The 18345-nt window shown below is 39.2% G+C and overlaps 1 protein-coding gene across 2 annotated transcripts in view; it reads left to right on the top strand.

The window, feature by feature from the left end:
* Window positions 1–18345, top strand: part of cdkal1 (CDK5 regulatory subunit associated protein 1-like 1) — a 524935-nt gene that overhangs the window by 288346 nt on the left and 218244 nt on the right. For both annotated transcript variants that reach the window (XM_072283563.1, XM_072283562.1), the window contains exon 10: window positions 8649–8794. In XM_072283563.1, the coding sequence (XP_072139664.1) occupies window positions 8649–8794 (146 nt within the window). The remainder of the gene's footprint in view (window positions 1–8648; window positions 8795–18345) is intronic.

Genomic DNA, 18345 nt, shown 5'->3' with positions numbered 1-18345 from the left:
CCAAAGTTCAAAGTACGTTTATTATCAAAGTATGTATACATTATACAACGTTGAGGATCGTCTCCAGGCAGGCAGCCATGAAACAAACGCAAAAACAAACCCAAAAAAAAAAGACTGCCTAAGATCCAATGTGCAGACAATAAAAAAAAAGTCAAAAGAAAATAAAAGAATAAAATAACCCATAAAAATGACCGTCAAACACCCAATGTGCAATGAAAAAAAATGGTGCAAACAGTAACCAGAAGCAAATAGTGTTTCTGAACTGAAGTCTGCAAGAGAGTTACACAAACAAAATGCTGGAGGAACTCAGCAGGTCAGGCAGCATCTATGGAAAAGAATACAGTCATACTCTTGGATTTCCAGCATCTGCAGATTTTTCTCTTGTTTGTTCCACAAGAGAGTTCTGTAGTTCAACACAGAGCCAAGTAAACGTCCTGGAGCAGTGATCTTAATCGGCCCATACCTCGCCTCCGGCCCCGAGACCCTAATCTTTTCGACACTTTGACCTTTTCAATCTGGCCTGGTGCTTGGATACTCCGGACTTCACTGCTTCAATTCAGCCCCATTAGAAGTTGTTTAAGAAAAGGTGTAGATTTTGGCTTCTAACAAATGAATTAATGTTTCTGAACATTGAGTACATTTATTGGTCATATGTAAAAGATGCTCTGAGTCTCCCTTGATTCAGGTTATTCTCACAGTAGACAGTCGGTTCTATGAAATATTAATCTTAATGGTTGTTCAGTTAATTAAAGGGGGTTTTGATAATTAAAGCAGAAAATGTTTCCAGCGTTCGAGCATCATTTCAAGTTACATTTGACATGTCTTACTTATCACATCAGGAGTTCTGTATTTTTATTCCTGTTACATAATTGAACCAAAGTTGAATTTGCAGGATCACTAAACTTCTATATTTACCAAAGATTTGTTTAAAGCCTAAACCAGAAAAGGTAGCAAAGGAAAGAAGTTTTATTTGACATCAGTTGATTTTGAAAGCTAGTCTTACATGCATCTTAATGTTGTAGAATGTGTGAGCTTCATTTAAAAGCTTCATAAATGCAAAGCTGGTTTAGTCAGGTAACCAATATGTCAACTTAAACCTTATTATTTTTAACAATAATCCTTTCAATCAGGAACTAGAAATAATGACACATGTAATTTGGATGCTTTCTTTCCTTAATTAGGTCAATATATATTTGAATACAGAACAATTCCAGAAGAGAAGCTGAAATTGCCAATAACAAAAAATACTTGAAATTGGGAACACCTATGAGGACGTTTCCCTGTACAGATCTGTTCTTCTGCCTAAAGTTGAAGGCTTATGATGTGCTTCAAACCCCAAATAAGAACTTTACTCATCCTATGGTTTCTGCTTGCTTTCTTATTGATTTCTGCCCTGTGATTGTGAAAGATTTGTATGAAGGAGTTGAAGTTTGCACCCTGCCACTGTGGATCTAAAATGCTCCGAATTTTACGGGGCAGAGAGTTTACACAGAACTGTTGTGAGATTAGAACAGCATGTGACAACCTCAGAGCTAAAAGAAAGGTCAATAGCAAATGACTGAGTTAATTGTGCGATTTGTCCTCTTAGTGCATTGGAGAACTGCTGATTGCACCAGAACCAAATTCAGTTTGGAGTTCTTAAAAATCAGGCCATACGTGCATGGAACATGATAAAAACAACTATTAGTATTGGTATTAGTTGTTTGAAATTTAAAAGTGAAGAACAAAATCTTCTGGTGGAAACATTAATAAGGGCCAGTGGAGAATGCAGAGGGGTTACTTTTATTCTAAAAGCAGTGGAGATTGAAGATTTGTGTGGGAAAAGCATAAAATAAATATAGCTCTTGAGAAATAAGCATATATTGTAAAACAGAAAAGTAGCAGAGGATTTCTCTCTCTGTCTCTCTCTCTCTCTCTCTTTCCCTCACTCAGAGAGACACACACACACACAATTTCTCTCCCTCTGTGTCTCTCTGGAAAAGATTCCGCTTACAACACATTTACCTCCCAACAGCTGGCTGAGATCTCAGGTGTTTGGACATGTTTGCACCAACCTTTCTTATGCTATCGTCTGTTCATGAAGGTCATTAGAGATAGTTCAATCCCAACATTGCCAAGTATATCCTTAGCAGTCGCACCCTTACGATTGGGTCTGGCAGTGTGGGTTCAAGTCCGGTTCCAGAGACCTCACCCCAAAATAACTAGTTTGGGACACCAGTCCAATATTGACACAAGAGATTCTACAGACACTCGAAGTCTTGAGCAACATACACAAAAGTACCGGAGGAACTGAGCAAGCAAAGCAGCATCCATGGAGTAAAATAAACAGCTGACAATTTTGGCCGAGATCCTTCTTCAGGACTGCAAAGGAACCGGGCAGAAGCTAGAATGAGTAAGTGGGGGAAGGGAAGGAGTACAAGCTATCAGGTGATAGGTAAAACCAAGTGAGGGGGAAGAAATTGGGAGGGAGTAGGTGGAAGAGGTTGAAAAGGAATAAACCTAATAGGAGTGGACAGTGGACCATGGAAGAAAGGGAAGGGAAGAACATGTGCTCTTGAAACCTACTCAAAAACAGAGAGAGGGAGCCGTTCACAGGTAGGAAGCCCAATCGATTTAATGCACAATCAATTGCCGCATGCGCACTTGCCATATTCACGCAATCAATCTGATAAGATTCACATAGAAAACATGCCCTTCAATCCATCTAGTCTATTCCGAAGGAGGAGGAACACTAGAGGGATGTGGTGGGTAGGTGAGGAGAAGGGATGAGAGAATAACCAGAATGAGGAATGGAAAAAGTCAGAAGGAGGGAGGGGAGGGGAAGTTACCAGAGAAATCAATGTTCATACCATCGTGTTGGAGGCTAACCAGACAGATTATGAGGTGTTACTCCTCCAACCCGATCATGGCAGTATGGACTAACATGTCAGCATGGGAATAGGAAGTTGAATTGCAGTGTGTAGCCTCCAGGAAATCGTGCCTTTTGCAGTGGGCAGAGAGAATGTGCTCAACAAAGTGGTTCCCCAGTCACATCAGGTCTCACGTGTAGAGGAGGCTGCACTTGGATTGTACAAGTGACCCTGACAGACGTGCAGTTGTTGCCTTATCAGGAAGATCTGCTGAACGAGAGGATGATGGTTTCGGGACAGGTGAAGCACTTGTCTCACTTGCAAGGATAAGTGCCAGGAGGGAGATCAGTGGGGAGGGAGGAGTGGAAGCTGTGCAACACCGTTGGAAATACTGTCCTTAAATTGAGATCTGGTCTCTCCTCGGGTAGTTCCAAAAAATTCCAAGACACTGCTATCTAAACAATACTCTGGAAGTTCTTTTAGGCATTTTGGCCAAAATTTATCCATTAATCAGCTTTACTAAAAATAAATCAGGAGGATTTCATATTACCAGCCTTGCTTTGCGCCAATTACTATCTTACTTTGTTGTTGTTTTGGGTGGCTTTGCAGCTGCTTGAAATGTTATGTATTAAATAGGGTCTGGACGAGAAAGTAGCTTGGGAAGTCTTAGGCTAGAAATAAGTACATAAGTAATTTTATAATTATTGAGAATAAGGCCTTTGGGAATGAAAGAATCAAGGTTGTAACTGCAAGTCAAAATTTCTTCCTGAGACTGACACTAGATCTAACAATGTTTTCAATCTATTAATATTAATGTACTGAAAATCCCGTGAAGCCCACATAGGTCCACTGTAAAATGTGTACTGGTGGATAAAGTAATAAATACTGTAGATTTTATTAGGAACTTATTCGCACACTGGGTGTGCGATCCAAACCTAATTCTGTCATTATCTGCGATCAAAGCATAATTGCTTGCAACAGTGAAGCATTCAAGTTGTGGTCAATTTTGGTTCATTTTTATCCTCTTTTAACCATTCAGCCTGGAATATTTCCAGCAATCACTCTGCCTCATAGGGTGAACTGGCTTAAGATTAATATTTAACATTATCTTGCTGTGCTGTAGGGAAATAAAGCACTCTTTGGAAGCTACCATTATGCAGACAGGGTGAAAAGCAAGCATATGAATGTCTGTTTTGTTAATGCTGTTTCTGAATTCATTACGGAAAAGATTGTTCACTGTGGAATGCATAGAGTGTTTTCATAAAAGAAGAGAAAGATGTAGATAGAGCTCCATGTCGTCTTCCCATCAGCAGACAAGTCATATCAACTAATACCAAGTAGCACATTCAACTGAGTCAGTGAGACTTACAAACTATCCTATTTTGTTGAAATGCTTCTGTTTTAATTTAAACAGGAATCAAGAGTTTGGTGGTTCTTGGTCTAATGCTATTACGTATTCGCAGATAAGGACTGACAGTGGAGTAGTATGATTAAACGTTTTTACCGAGTCATATTTGCCGCGGTACATGCTGGGAACGTACATGCAGGGCGAGTGACAAAAAAGATCTGCTGAGATCACCTGAAAGCCAGCACATAGAGGCCCTTCCATGCATAGGAGGGCTAATTGATTGACCGCACGATCAATTGGCCACGTGCCCAATCGATCTGAGACGGTTCAGATGGCTCAGCTGAAAGATGCCAACATTGACTACTGCCCACAGAGGTTTTTGTTTCTGAAAGTCACTGAGCTAGTAAAACAATGAATCCATAATTAAAGCAAATTATATAACACTCTAAATAAAAAGTATCAGCAGTTACAGACTTGATAATTTAATAAAAACATTTTTTGATTTTAAAAGTACCTTGATTTTCCCCTTGTTTTCCATCCCCTATCGAAATCATTTCAGAGTGTGGATCCTGCACCACCTTTGAGGTCGTGTAGAATCTGAGAAGCAATTTCCTAGCTGGAAATCTCAGCAGGATTCATCTCTGCCAATGGATTCTATGGGATATCCATTGACAGATAAGGCGCTTGAGTAAATTCAGGACTTGCTGTTATTTAAATGGATAAACTGCAGTGATTCAATTCAGGCAAGAAGTGTCAAAATATACTCAAGTTCTTGGCAATAATTCAATATCTGATACTAACGTGAGAATATGTGATCACCTGCCCTTGACTTTCAATGCTGACTATCCCTAACCTCTTTCACTAAACACAAACGCACACACACGCATATTCATCAATAACTTGGAGGTCAGTCAGAATCGTAATTGACACAACCACATTTGAACTGTGTTTGCAGGAGTTGAGAAGCCGTATATTCAGTAGGGAATGATATCCCTCTGTTAAGTCATCATTGTAAATCTATAAGGCACGCAGGGTAGTTGTCATGGATGTCCATTTACATTCCTCGTCTCCAGTAAATTAACATGCAGAAAAATTCACAAAGACTCCAAAGCTGTGGTTGGCCATTAATGGTTCTTCTCAGACTGTGATTCTTGACAATATTGACAATAACATACAATAATGTCACGCTAATTTACTTATTGCACTATCTACTACCACAACTGTTACAAATTTGCTAGTTTAGCCATTTAAGTCTGTTTGATCTTTATAATTCTACCAGAATTATGCTGGAAGCTGAACACACCATCTATCTCTGGACTCCTTGAAAATCTCAGTCCTTGACTCTAGTTGAATCAATGTCAGCAATTCCTAACAATTGTAGAATGTACTTCAGGGGTACATTCAAATCAAGATTTTCTTAAGTATCCCCATGGATATCTCATGCTGTGATCAAAGGATCAATTTAAAACTTCTTTAAGTCTTTCACCCGTACTTACAAGCTAATTCTTGGGGCCACACATCTGCACATCTCCAATACCTCAGAGAGCCCATTTTGTCTGCTTCATCTGACTGGTTTTGCCAGTAGGTAAACCTCATCATACCATATGAGCCTGTTAAAGCGCGAGTCACAATGTTCACTTCAATTGTGTTTTATTCACCTTCCTTTCCTGAGATGGCTGAAACGGGTTCATATATTCTGACTGTTATATTCATTTTTGTAGGGGCGTATCCTGCAGCACTGATATTTGGTTCTGAAGAAAATCTGTATATTAATAATTCCTTAATTTTCCTTCATGGGTCTTTCACTGTATGTACTAATCTATTATTTTGAAAGTGAATAATAAGGAGAAGTGAAGCAGTTTGATCTCATTTCATTTCACAAACGGTTTGAATTGAACTGGTTGAAATTGCAGACTACTAAGCAATGCAACCACTTGTGAGAACAGTTGTAAATTTTTATGGTGTATTTTATAGTGATGGCCTATAGTATGGCTTAATACTGCCCAGTTTGGAGTTATCACAATTAACTTTATTGTGCAAATGGTATATATAGCAGGAGGAACTGCACAGGAAGATTTACCTTTCAGAAAATATGTGTTATCCACAGCCTTTAACCACTGCCACAGTTAATTTTTCAGTTAATGCAGTGATATCCATTCTGTTGATCAATCCATTGAAAACTTAGCACAACATTGAATCTCACTGTGAAAAAAATAAAAATTCAGTCACACCCTCATTTATTCTGACATTCACTTTCACCATTTTCAGTTATAGACAATTTACATTCACCCCCAAAAAAAATCTTTTTCTGCACAAAGGCACAATCGTTGTTTTGAAGCTACTATTATGTTAACAAAGCCTTCAAAATACCTCTTTAGGTATTCAGAGATTTGCCACTTGTATTGCAATCGAAGTTCCATTTTGGTTGCATGGACACTTTTGCGCGAGGTTGCCTGAAATTTTTGAGGGATGATGACATATAAGGCAGCTTGGTATATGGATCATATAACTCCCTCATGGGTGTTAATTATTCAGTAACGATGGCTTACTTATCCCTGTTCACTTGTCAATTTGCATGTGAGATGTCTAACTTGATAAAGAGATTGGCATCCTTGCATTGAGATTGTGTCACCTGAGATTAGATTAGTGTTCATTGTTCACAGTGTGATTGAGGATGACTTCATAATCCCTCCAAACACTAGGTAGTCCTGTCGGTGGCTTTAACAACATAACAGTTTCATTTCATAGGCTTACATCCTTTTGCACCTTACCAAGCTAGGCTTATAGAACACTGGCTAGATAGTTAAATTAATACATAAAATTCAAAGGTTAATTTATTATCAAAATATGTCACCGTATATTACCCTGAGATTCAGAGTAGAACAAAGAAATACGATAGAATCAATATAAAAAAGACACAAACAAGGACTGACAAGCACTGATAAGCAAGTACTGTCCCCTGAAGCCATTATGCATATCTTTAACCTGATGGTTTTTGACTAGTCACACTGAATACATTCTTGCAATCCACTTTTAAGTCTTTGAGGCAGTTTTTTCTAAATGGGTTTAGTGTGCATTGTGTCCTCAGCTGTATTGATCAGTCACCTTTAATATTTATAAGAAATTACAAGTCACGCTTGTCCTAAAGTTTTCAGTTTCTCATTAGTATCTCTCTTCAGATGCAGGGTGTATTTCTGTTAATGGTAATTTACATGCATGTGTCTTCCCATTGTCAAGCAGTGAGCTGTGGATTGATCTTCCTATCAATATTTTGTAAGAACCACAAATGGAATCTCTGGTATTTAAACTTCACACTTCATGCTACTCATCGGGTTCAATATTGTACGGCCTCTATTTTGTGTATTCCTTGTTATATATGTGGTTATAAATATTGTTATAAATTGAGAAATGATGTGGTTGGCATTATTCTGGGTCATATTCCTCATATAGAAGCTGTATGTCTTTTTTGCAGCTTAAGTATTTCACTGTCCCAAGTTGCCAGAATTGTGAAAGATGATAGCAATCATATTGGGGTTAATCTCAAAACTCTTGACTTTACTACCGCAGTTTGCCTATATACCACATAATTCTTTAGCATTTTCAGAAGCCCTCACTGTTGATATGAGAATCTTAAATGTATATACAATTCAGTGATCTTTCCTGATGCTAACTCCATGTTGGAAAGTTGCTGATCAAATAATGGTCCAGTACAGAGCAGTTACTGTCTGCACTTGCTAATCCTGTTCTTACACCAAGTGGGTGGCTTAGCCCAAGTGATCTCAGCGAGGCTGTCGCTGACCTATCAAATAAGGGCCTTTCTAGTTATCAGACCCACGTAAGTGTTTTATAGAAAGTTAAGCTACTTTCCCAATCCTTGATGTTTGTCAGCATTCAAAATCTTTGATACCTGTTGAACATACTTTGCATTGAGCAAGTCAGTGTTGGTACTTTCACCTTGCCTACCTGTTAAATCTTCTCTCAACCTTCCCAGTGACACTGGTTCTGAGCAGTTGCATGAAGGACTGCTACGTTTTTTGCTGAAAATGTTGAGTCAATATAAGAACGGACCATTGGAGACCCTAAATATTACTGACTTGTACGTAGGGTGATGGGTCTCAAGTACTGTTTTGAGGGGTGGTGACTTATATCAGCTAATGAAAATTAAAGTATATAAAAGTCACAATGACTTCAGAATAGTATTGCTGATGTAATTGCTATGATTAAATTTATTTCTTCATGACAGTTATTACCTATGACTGCATTTATCAAGTTTCATATAGCCTAATAACTTAAATTGATTTCCACCAAATGTTATTTTGATCTTCATTTCAATAGACATCCTCCAAGATAAAGTATTTTTAAAAACCTAAGTCTTGAGTGCCTTTTTATCCCTTTAAAAGAGGTTTATTTGATGTGGTACTGATAGATTATTTTATTTTTCTTTTCTGCAGGAAATGGCAAAAATCCTCCTCCATCCTAGAGTGTATTCCTTTCTTCATGTGCCAGTGCAAACTGGATCAGATAGTGTGCTCATGGACATGAAAAGAGAATACTGCATAGCAGACTTTAAACAAGTGGCAGATTTCTTGAAGGAAAGGTAAGTTACTTTGAATAGAGCAAATTTTCAACTGCAGGACTTCAAAGTATAGGTTCTATATATCAGCTTTACATTAGGGCTTTATAAAGATGAGGTAACCTGAATAAGAACGATTAATGTGGTTTTAACCACTCCTTGGTATAATGTTGTGCCTTTGCATGATCTTCATTGTATTTCAAATCTTGTTTAATTTCTACAGTGCACACTATTTGGAATGACTAAGCTGCATTGTATATTTGAAGTTCACTGTTCAGCTGCTGTTTCTTTTTCCTGTGGTTTCTCTCCAGCTGGTCCTTCTTAATTGGTATCTGAAATGCTTCCAAGTGAACATAGTGAATCAACAATTTTTCGCAGTGTATTTTTAGTTCTTGGCTTACAGGTTGCCCCCCTCCCCCAAGTTTTATGTGCCTAATTATGGGTACTTGTATGTACATGTAAGCTACCGAAATATTGTTAAATTCAGTATGATGTACATACGTACATTAACAAGTTCAAAGTAAATTTATTATCAAATTACATATATGTTACCATATAATATCTTGAGATTCATTTCCTTGCGGGCATTCACAGTAGGTGCCGCAATAGTGTAACAGTTAGCGCAACGCAATTCAGGGCATCAGAATTCGATTCCAGAATCCTGTGTAAGAATATTTATACGTTTTTCCCCATTGCGCATGGACTGCACTTCCTGTGGAGGCTCCGGTCATTCAATGTCTGCAGTACTATGCTGCATATGTTCTACGACTCAGTGGTGGCCAGCACTCTATTCTATGCTGTAATCTGCTGGGGCAGCAGGGTGAGAGCAGCTGACACCAAGATGATCAATAAGCTCGTCAGGAAGGCTGGTTCTGTTCTGGGGGTGAAACTGGATTCCCTGATGGTTGTGTCTGAGAGGAGGATACTGCAGAAGCTACAGTACATTATGGAGAATTCCTCTCACCCCCTCCATGACGTACTGGACAAACAGAGGAGCACTTTTAGTAACAGACTGAATCCACTGAGGTGCACTAGTGAACACCATGGGAGATCCTTTCTCCCTGTGGCTATAAGACTCTACAACTCCTCCAAGTATATAAGTATATGGTTTCATTGCACATCTGTATTTTGTAGTATTTTTAATGCACATTTTGTATTCTTTTTCATACCTCAATTACATTTTGTATTAGAAGTACATATCACTGACTGAGTAACCTTGCAACAATAATTTCCTTTGGGATAAATAAAGTTTTATCTTATCTTCCTCTGAATGCTCTGGTTTCCTCTCATAGTCGAAAGGCATACCAGTCGGTTAGTAGGTTAATTGGTTAATGTAAATTGTCCTGAAATTAGTCCAGGGATAAATCGGTGGCTTGCTGGGCAGCGCGGTTCCATGAGACAGAAGGGCTATTCCTCACTGTATTATGTAGCTAGTACCTTCAAGTACTGATATCAGACTACTTATTGATGCCATATGAACAATTAATTGTTTCAAAAATATTAGTTCAAACACTCATCTAAACCTCCTCTGCTCATAAGGAATCATTGCCATCCCAGTCTATCCACACAATCATTCTATCTCACCCCAGAGCTATTGCACTTAATCTCCTCTGGACCTTCACTAAAGCTGTCACATCCTGTCCAGATCTCCAGAATCAGACCAAAAGATTCCGCCTGGAACAGAATTTTTATTTCATTTGGATTTGGCATAACTCACTGCCTTTATATTGTGTCCTTTCATTTATAATGCCCCATCCTTCATCAAGAGCTTTGTTAACCTGTCCTGAGATTTTGGAAGATTTATACAGGTAATCCTCCACTTTTCAACACTCACTCACTACCCACCATCTCTTTCTCTCTCATCACACACCTCATCTGGCTGCAAACCTGACTATTTGAAAGGCTGAATGGATTAGCCTCGTGTGTTTTCTGCCGCTGGGTTTTAAGGCCTGACACTGGGTACCCGTACATACATACAAACCCCCCGTAATATTATCATACCACTGAAGTTATTCACAGTTCTGCTGCTCTATCCTAACTCACACCAGATTTCCTTGCTCACCAATTTGCATTGGCAGCAATGTTGGCAGTGCCACAATTTTTAAACTTTCATGATTGTTTTCATGTTGCTCCGTTTCTCTTCCTCTCTAACCTGCTTCCTTCTTAGAATGTTCAAGAATGCTGTGCTCCTGCAAGTCTGCTTCTTTGCACTTTCCGTTTTTTAATCACCATATTACTGGTATCTTATGATTTCAGCTGTCCAAATCCTAAACTCCAGAAATCAGGTGCATCAGTCGCTCCTTTTCATTAAAATGTACTTTATACCCTAACTGTTTGATCAGCTTTTGATCAGTCTTGGCTAGTTTGTTTGCAAAATTCTCTTTAGATGCTTTCAGTAGAAGGTGCAAATTAAATGCAAATTATTGATGTTATGTGACACCATTAAAATCTTTTGCAATGTGTTTGATAATAAAAATAATAGTCCGCATTCACCAAAACTAGCTTCTGTTACCTAATTAAAGAACTTAATTGGTAAAAAAAAATTATATTTGTCTTTAATCAATCTTTGCTGGCTGTTGTTTATTTTCTAAGAAGTAGTTAATTTCTGCCTACTTACTATCTCATGACATTTTTTTTACTGTGGACATGTGTTGATGGTCTGCACTTGCTGGATATACTGTCCTTATTTTTGAAGAGCGCTTTCTGGAACTGTAGCACTAAGGAGGATTGGAAGATTATAGCCAGTGCATCTGTTGTCTTTCACTCAACAACCTTAGTTGCATCCCATCTGGACTAAGTGAGTCTCACCAACCTTATCACCTTATCACCTCTGATCCTTTTCTTCCGATTTCCATAAGACCACCTGTCTGGTCTACTATTGCTTCCATTCTTCCTTTGGCTACTCTTTCATCTGGTATATGTTTCTAAAGCCTTTCTTTCCCAATACTGTGTATACTCACACATGCCAATTTCTGCAGAGTTCTAATTCAAATATTCAAGCTGTTAACCACAAGGATGTTTAATATTGAATAGGACTGCAACATAGAATAGCTAAATTCCTTGAGCAATATCTTCAATCTCAATGTATCAGTTTTCTATATGTATTGTCTACTTTCGGTTTCAGGCAAATGTTCATTTTAACTTAAAAGAGAATTTGAAAGATAGTAAGCAAAGAATGCTCCAGATAATTGACAACGTAATTTAAGTCACATCTTATTAAATCGTAGATGACATTTCATAGAACATAGAACATAGAATAGTACGGCACAGTACAGGCCCTTCGGCCCACAATGTTGTGCCGACCCACAAGCCCTGCCTCCCATATAAGCCCCCACCTTAGATTCCTCCATATACCTGTCTAGTAGTCTCTTAAACTTCACTAGTGTATCTGCCTCCACCACTGACTCAGGCAGTGCATTCCACACACCAACCACTCTCTGAGTAAAAAAACCTTCCTCTAATACCCCCCTTGAACTTCCCACCCCTTACCTTAAAGCCATGTCCTCTTGTATTGAGCAGTGGTGCCCTGGGGAAGAGGCGCTAGCTATCCACTCTATCTATTCCTCTTATCATCTTGTACACCTCTATCATGTCTCCTCTCATCCTCCTTCTCTCCAAAGAGTAAAGCCCTAGCTCCCTTAATCTCTGACCATAATCCATACTTTCTAAATCAGGCAGCATCCTGGTAGATCTCCTCTGTACCCTTTCCAATGCTTCCACATCCTTCCTATAGTGAGGTGACCAGAACTGGACACAATACTCCAAGTGTGGCCTAACCAGAGTTTTATAGAGCTGCATCATTACATCGCGACTCTCAAACTCTATCCCTCGACTTATGAAAGCTAACACCCCATAAGCTTTCTTAACTACCCTCTCCACCTGTGAGGCAACTTTCAGGGATCTGTGGACATGTACCCCGAGATCCCTCTGCTCCTCCACACTACCAAGTATCCTGCCATTTACTTTGTACTCTGCCTTGGAGTTTGTCCTTCCAAGGTGTACCACCTCACACTTCTCCGGGTTGAACTCCATCTGCCACTTCTCAGCCCACTTCTGCATCCTATCAATGTCTCTCTGCAATCTTTGACAATCCTCTACACTATCTACAATACCACCAACCTTTGTGTCGTCTGCAAACTTGCCAACCCACCCTTCTACCCCCACATCCAGGTCGTTAATAAAAATCACAAAAAGTAGAGGTCCCAGAACAGATCCTTGTGGGACACCACTAGTCACAATCCTCCAATCTGAATGTACTCCCTCCACCACCACCCTCTGCCTTCTGCAGGCAAGCCAATTCTGAATCCACCTGGCCAAACTTCCCTGGATCCCATGCCTTCTAACTTTCTGAATAAGCCTACCGTGTGGAACCTTGTCAAATGCATTGTCTGTTTAATAGAAAGTCTCTCTTTCTTTCTTTCTTTTCAAATCTTTTTATTAAAAGGTCTCTCAGTTTAGATTGTTTCCTGATTTCAAAATATAAGAATTAAATCCAAGCTACAGACTTTATTTTTGAGCACATTACTGATCTAGACTGAAGTTGGAGTTTGGATAACCTGAGAGAAAGTCCATTTAAATGTAATTTTGTTTACTGTCCTTATTTCTGACATTTTATATGAGGCGGCGTAATTGGATTTGGATTCTGTATGACAGGAGATTGATTTTGATTTCAGTACTTATTTGAATTTCATTTCTTTCTCATGTCTCCTCCCCAAACCTTTTGTTTGGTTGCTAAAATTTAGGAGAGGATTAATTTAGCATATATATACGAATCATAAGATAATGTTGCACAATAATAACATTAGGCTTCCCTTGAATGTGTACATTATCATGTAATTCAAAGTAAGTAAAAGCTCCTAATTTGGCCTTCGATGTAAGCTTACTTCACAAAAGTTGCTGCTGAATGAAAGAAGGGTAAATTAGGAGGATTGTCCAAAGGTTTTCTTCAATGTATAGGTTTTAGGGAGGAGAGAAAGGTGGACAGTCAGGGAGATTTTGAAGCTGAGGGTGTAAAATGCTAAAAAAAAAATAAGTCTAGTAGTGATGGCATCAGTAGTGAGAGTTGGAGAGTCCTCTGCAGATTGTAGGACATAGTAAGGTTAAAGATTTTAGAGAACAGTGAAGTCCTTAAGGGGGTTTTGAAATGAGTAAGAGAATAAAGGTAGTTTTAACAGTACAAGGCACTGGTATGAAACGCATGGACACCGGTCCTGTGGTCTAAGAATTTAATTTTAATTTAGAGCTACAGCATGGTAACAGGTTTTTCCAGCCCAAAAAGCTGGCGCAGCTCAGTTGCACCTATGTGACCAATTAACCTGTATGTCTTTGGAATGTGTGATGAAATTGAAGCACTCAAAGGAAACCCATGTGGTCACAGGGAGAACATACAAACTCCTTGAAGGTGGCAACAGGAAGAAATTGGATGAAGGAACAGTAAATTCGGATGGATCATGTCGGATTGTTGACATCTGATGCAAATTGGTGAGGATAGTAATGTTTGGCCATTGGAAAACGAGGGACTGGAATCAGTGAGTGTTATTGGATTAGAGGGGTAGCTCAGAGAGTGTTGGAGAATAGATATTGTTAACCATGATCCATCTTGAACTCCCAGGGAACTTAATGTTTAGTCCAGACAAATATCAGAACCAGAGACTGAATGCCATTTGGTAACAATGAATATCCATTCACTGAGTGGCATAGTTAAGATTATACAACTGATAGCAGCAGAAACAGGGAATCAATAAAGACGTGGGTTACATGAAGTATTCAGATTTTACAAGCCCAAGTCAAAGACAGTGTTACATACAGGGCCACCTGCAGTACAAAGGTATTATTAAAGAAATAGGAAAACTCATGAATTGTATGTCATTTATAAAGAAGTTGTCAATACAAATAAATATAAAAAATGGAATAAACATGGTAAACTGAAACATAAAAGTGCAAGAAGGACACAGCTTTATCAACTGTCAAAGTCTCTGAAGTCTTTTTTTTCTCCAAACCATTTTAAATGTCATAAAGGATCTTGTGCTTTCCTGGCACATGTGACGAATAAACTCCTCTCAGGCCTCAAACCAGTACAAGAATTGATTATAACTGATGCTTCAATGACAAACTCTACCTTCATGTACCCTCATCTACTTTGATCTTCAGGGATAATGCCTGGGCACTTCTAGTTAGATGGTATTTATACTCCTGTTTTCTGTACCTCCAGATTGGATAGTCCTCATCCAATCAGGAGGGGCGGAATACAGGGGTATGAATACCACCTGACTAGACATGCCCAGGCATTATCCATGAAGGTGGTGACGGAGTTTGTCATCAAAACGACAGTTATAATCGATATCTGTATTCAGCTTGAGGCCCGAGAACAGTTTATTCATTTTAAATGTTGATTGAAAATATCAAATGATTGAAGAACAATGAATACATTAAGATGATGTAAAAAAAATGAAAAATTAATAGAAGTTATACACACAAAATGCTGGAGGAACTTAGCAGACCAGGCAGCATCTATGGAAAAGAGTACAGTTGACATTTCTGGCCGAGACCCTTTAGTGGGACATTACCTTGAACACTGTTTCCACAGTGCGCTTGCTTGCAAGAGCCTTGGATCTTGGTCTTGTCAACCACAGTCAGCACATATCAGCTCCATTCAGTTTTTAAACCAAAAATAAAATAGTTGAGATTTGTTTTGCAAGTTAGCAAAGTAGTTAATAGATATTATAATAGTAGAAATAAATTACGATTGTTGCCTGGGAATTCTATTGTGTAACTTGTGTTTTGTGCCATTTAATTTATAAGAGAAATTGAAATCGGTGACTTACTCCATTGATTGTGAAGACTCTACTTATCCACTTAGGTCCTTCCTGGTTATAATGACCTAGCACAAGATGCAACCCTAAATGGATACCACTTCTTTAATGTTCATTCACACATAAAAGCCTCATGGACAGCTTGAGACTCAGCTGCAGGAACATGCCCCTACAAGACATATAATCTATACTGTGATATCTTAAAAAGGATCTGCTGAGGTACATCTGGCCTTTAGTGACCGTTGATGGGAATTGACTTAAGTTTTTCATTTATAAAAGAAAGCTTACTCCCCCCCACCTGCACCCCACAGCACAACTGCTTTTCTGTGTTCATTCTGTAAATAGGGGATAAAGACTTTGAAAGGGTTAAGCTGTTCTGTTATGCATGATGCCTTGGATCTTGAGTATAATAGAGGTTTTCATCAGTAGGTCTAAAATCTTAAGTCCTGTTGAAGGGTTTCGGCCCGAAATGTCAACTGTATCTTTTTCCATAGATGCTGCCTGGCCTGCTGAGTTCCTCTAGCATTGTTGCTTGGATTTTCAGCATCTGCAGATTCTCTCCTGTTTTTAAATCTTAATTTGTCTTCTCTGATACCAGAGAATTGGATACCTGTGTGTGAAAGGATTGCCTACATAAAAAAGCCAAAACTGCATCTGAGATTTATACTTTATTGTTGCCAAACAATTGATACTAGAACGTACAATCATCATAGCGATATTTGATTCTGCGCTTCCTGCTCCCTGGATTACAAATCGATAGTAAATATTAAAAATTTAAATTATAAATCATAAATAGAAAATTTATAAAAAATGGAAAGTAAGGTAGTACAAAAAAAACGAGATGCAGGTCCGGATATTTGGAGGGTACGGCCCAGATCCGGGTCAGGATCTGTTCAACAGTCTTATCACAGTTGGAAAGAAGCTGTTTCCAAACCTGGCCGTATGAGTTTCCAAGCTCCTGAGCCTTCTCCCGGAGGGAAGAGGGATGAAAAGTGTGTTGGCTGGGTCGTGTCCTTGATTATCCTGGCAGCACTGCTCCGACAGCGTGCGGTGTAAAGTGAGTCCAAGGACTGAAGATTGGTTTGTGTGATGTGCTGCGCCGTGTTCACGATCTTCTGCAGCTTCTTCCGGCCTTGGACAGGACAACTTCCATACCAGGTTGTGATGCACCCTAGAAGAATGCTTTCTACGGTGCACCTATAAAAATTAGTGAGGGTTTTAGGGGACAGGCCAAATTTCTTTAGTTTTCTCAGGAAGTAAAGGCACTGGTGCGCCTTCTTGGCAGTGGACTCTGTTTGGTTGGACCAAGTCAGGTCATCTGTGATATTGACCCCGAGGAACTTAAAGCTTTTGACTTGTTCCACTTGCGCACCACTGATGTAAATTGGGTCGTGAGGTCCGCTACTCCTTCTGAAGTCAACAACCAATTCCTTCGTCTTGCTGACGTTGAGGGATAGGTTATTGTCTTTGCACCATGCCACCAGGTTCTTAATTTCCTCTCCGTACTCAAACTCATCATTACCCGAGATACAGCCTACAATTGTTGTGTCATCAGCAAACTTATATATTGAGCTTGATGGAAACTTGGCTACACAATCATGGGTGTACAGTGAGCACAGCAGGGGGCTGAGTACACAGCCTGCACAGAATATATATCTAATCCCTCCCAGTAGAACTCTATTATAAGACCATAAGATATAGGAGCAGAATTAGGCCACTTGATCCCATCAAGTCTGCTCCACCATTTCATCATGGTAGATCCATTTCCCTGTCAGCCCCACTCTCTCACTTTTTTCCTGTATCCTTTCATGCCCTGACCAATCAAGAATATATCAAGCTTTGCCTTAAATATACCTAAGGACTTGACTTGACCTCCACAGAGAGATTCACCACTCTCTGGCTAAAGAAATTCGTCCTCATCTCTGTTCTAAAAGGACACCCCTCCATTCTGAGGCTGTATCCTCTGGTTCTTGACTCTCCCACAGAATAGGAAGCATCCTCTCCACATCTACTCTCTCAAGGCCTTTCACTATTCGAAAGGTTTCAATGAGCTCACCCCTCATTCTTCTGAATTCTTGTGAATACAGGCTCAGAGCCATCAACTGTTCTTCATATGACAAGCCTTTTAATCCCAAAATCATTTTCATGGACCCTCTCCAATGTCAGCGCATCCTTTCTCAGATAAGGGGCCCAAAACTGCTCACAATACTCCCAAGTAAGGCCTCACCAGTGCTTTATAAATTCTCAACATTACATCCTTGCTTTTATATTCTTGTCCTCTTGAAGTGAGTGCTAACATGTCATTTGCCTTTCTGGCAACCGCACTGACGCAACCTTCAAATTAACCTGCACAAGGATCCCCAAGTCCCTTTGCATCTCAGATCTTTTGAAAAATTTTCTCTGCATTTAGAAAATATTCTACCCTTTTATTTCTTATATTTGTATATTGTGGAGAGTACCTTAAATAGCTTGTATGAATTTGTCTGCTGCAGTGCAACTTGTTCAGCATGGGGGGTGGTGGGGCAGAAGAAGTTCATTCTTCTCAAAGCACATTTTGGTTTACTTGTTTATATAACTCTATTAGATTTATTTTGAATACTCGAACTATTTCAATTGCTTATTTTAGTGCACTGTGCCACTTATTAAAGGCAAGGTGTAATTCTTTAGTTTATCAGTGTTGCTCTGAGTTCCACTTGGAAACGCCAGAGGATTTTTAAATCTTCTGACTCGGTCACTGTCCACCCCTTCACTAACGTTAATTAA

The sequence above is a fragment of the Mobula birostris genome, chromosome 19, assembly GCF_030028105.1.
Source record: "Mobula birostris isolate sMobBir1 chromosome 19, sMobBir1.hap1, whole genome shotgun sequence".
Classification (NCBI taxonomy): Eukaryota; Metazoa; Chordata; class Chondrichthyes; order Myliobatiformes; family Myliobatidae; genus Mobula; species Mobula birostris.
This window is presented reverse-complemented; position numbering and strand designations above follow the sequence as displayed.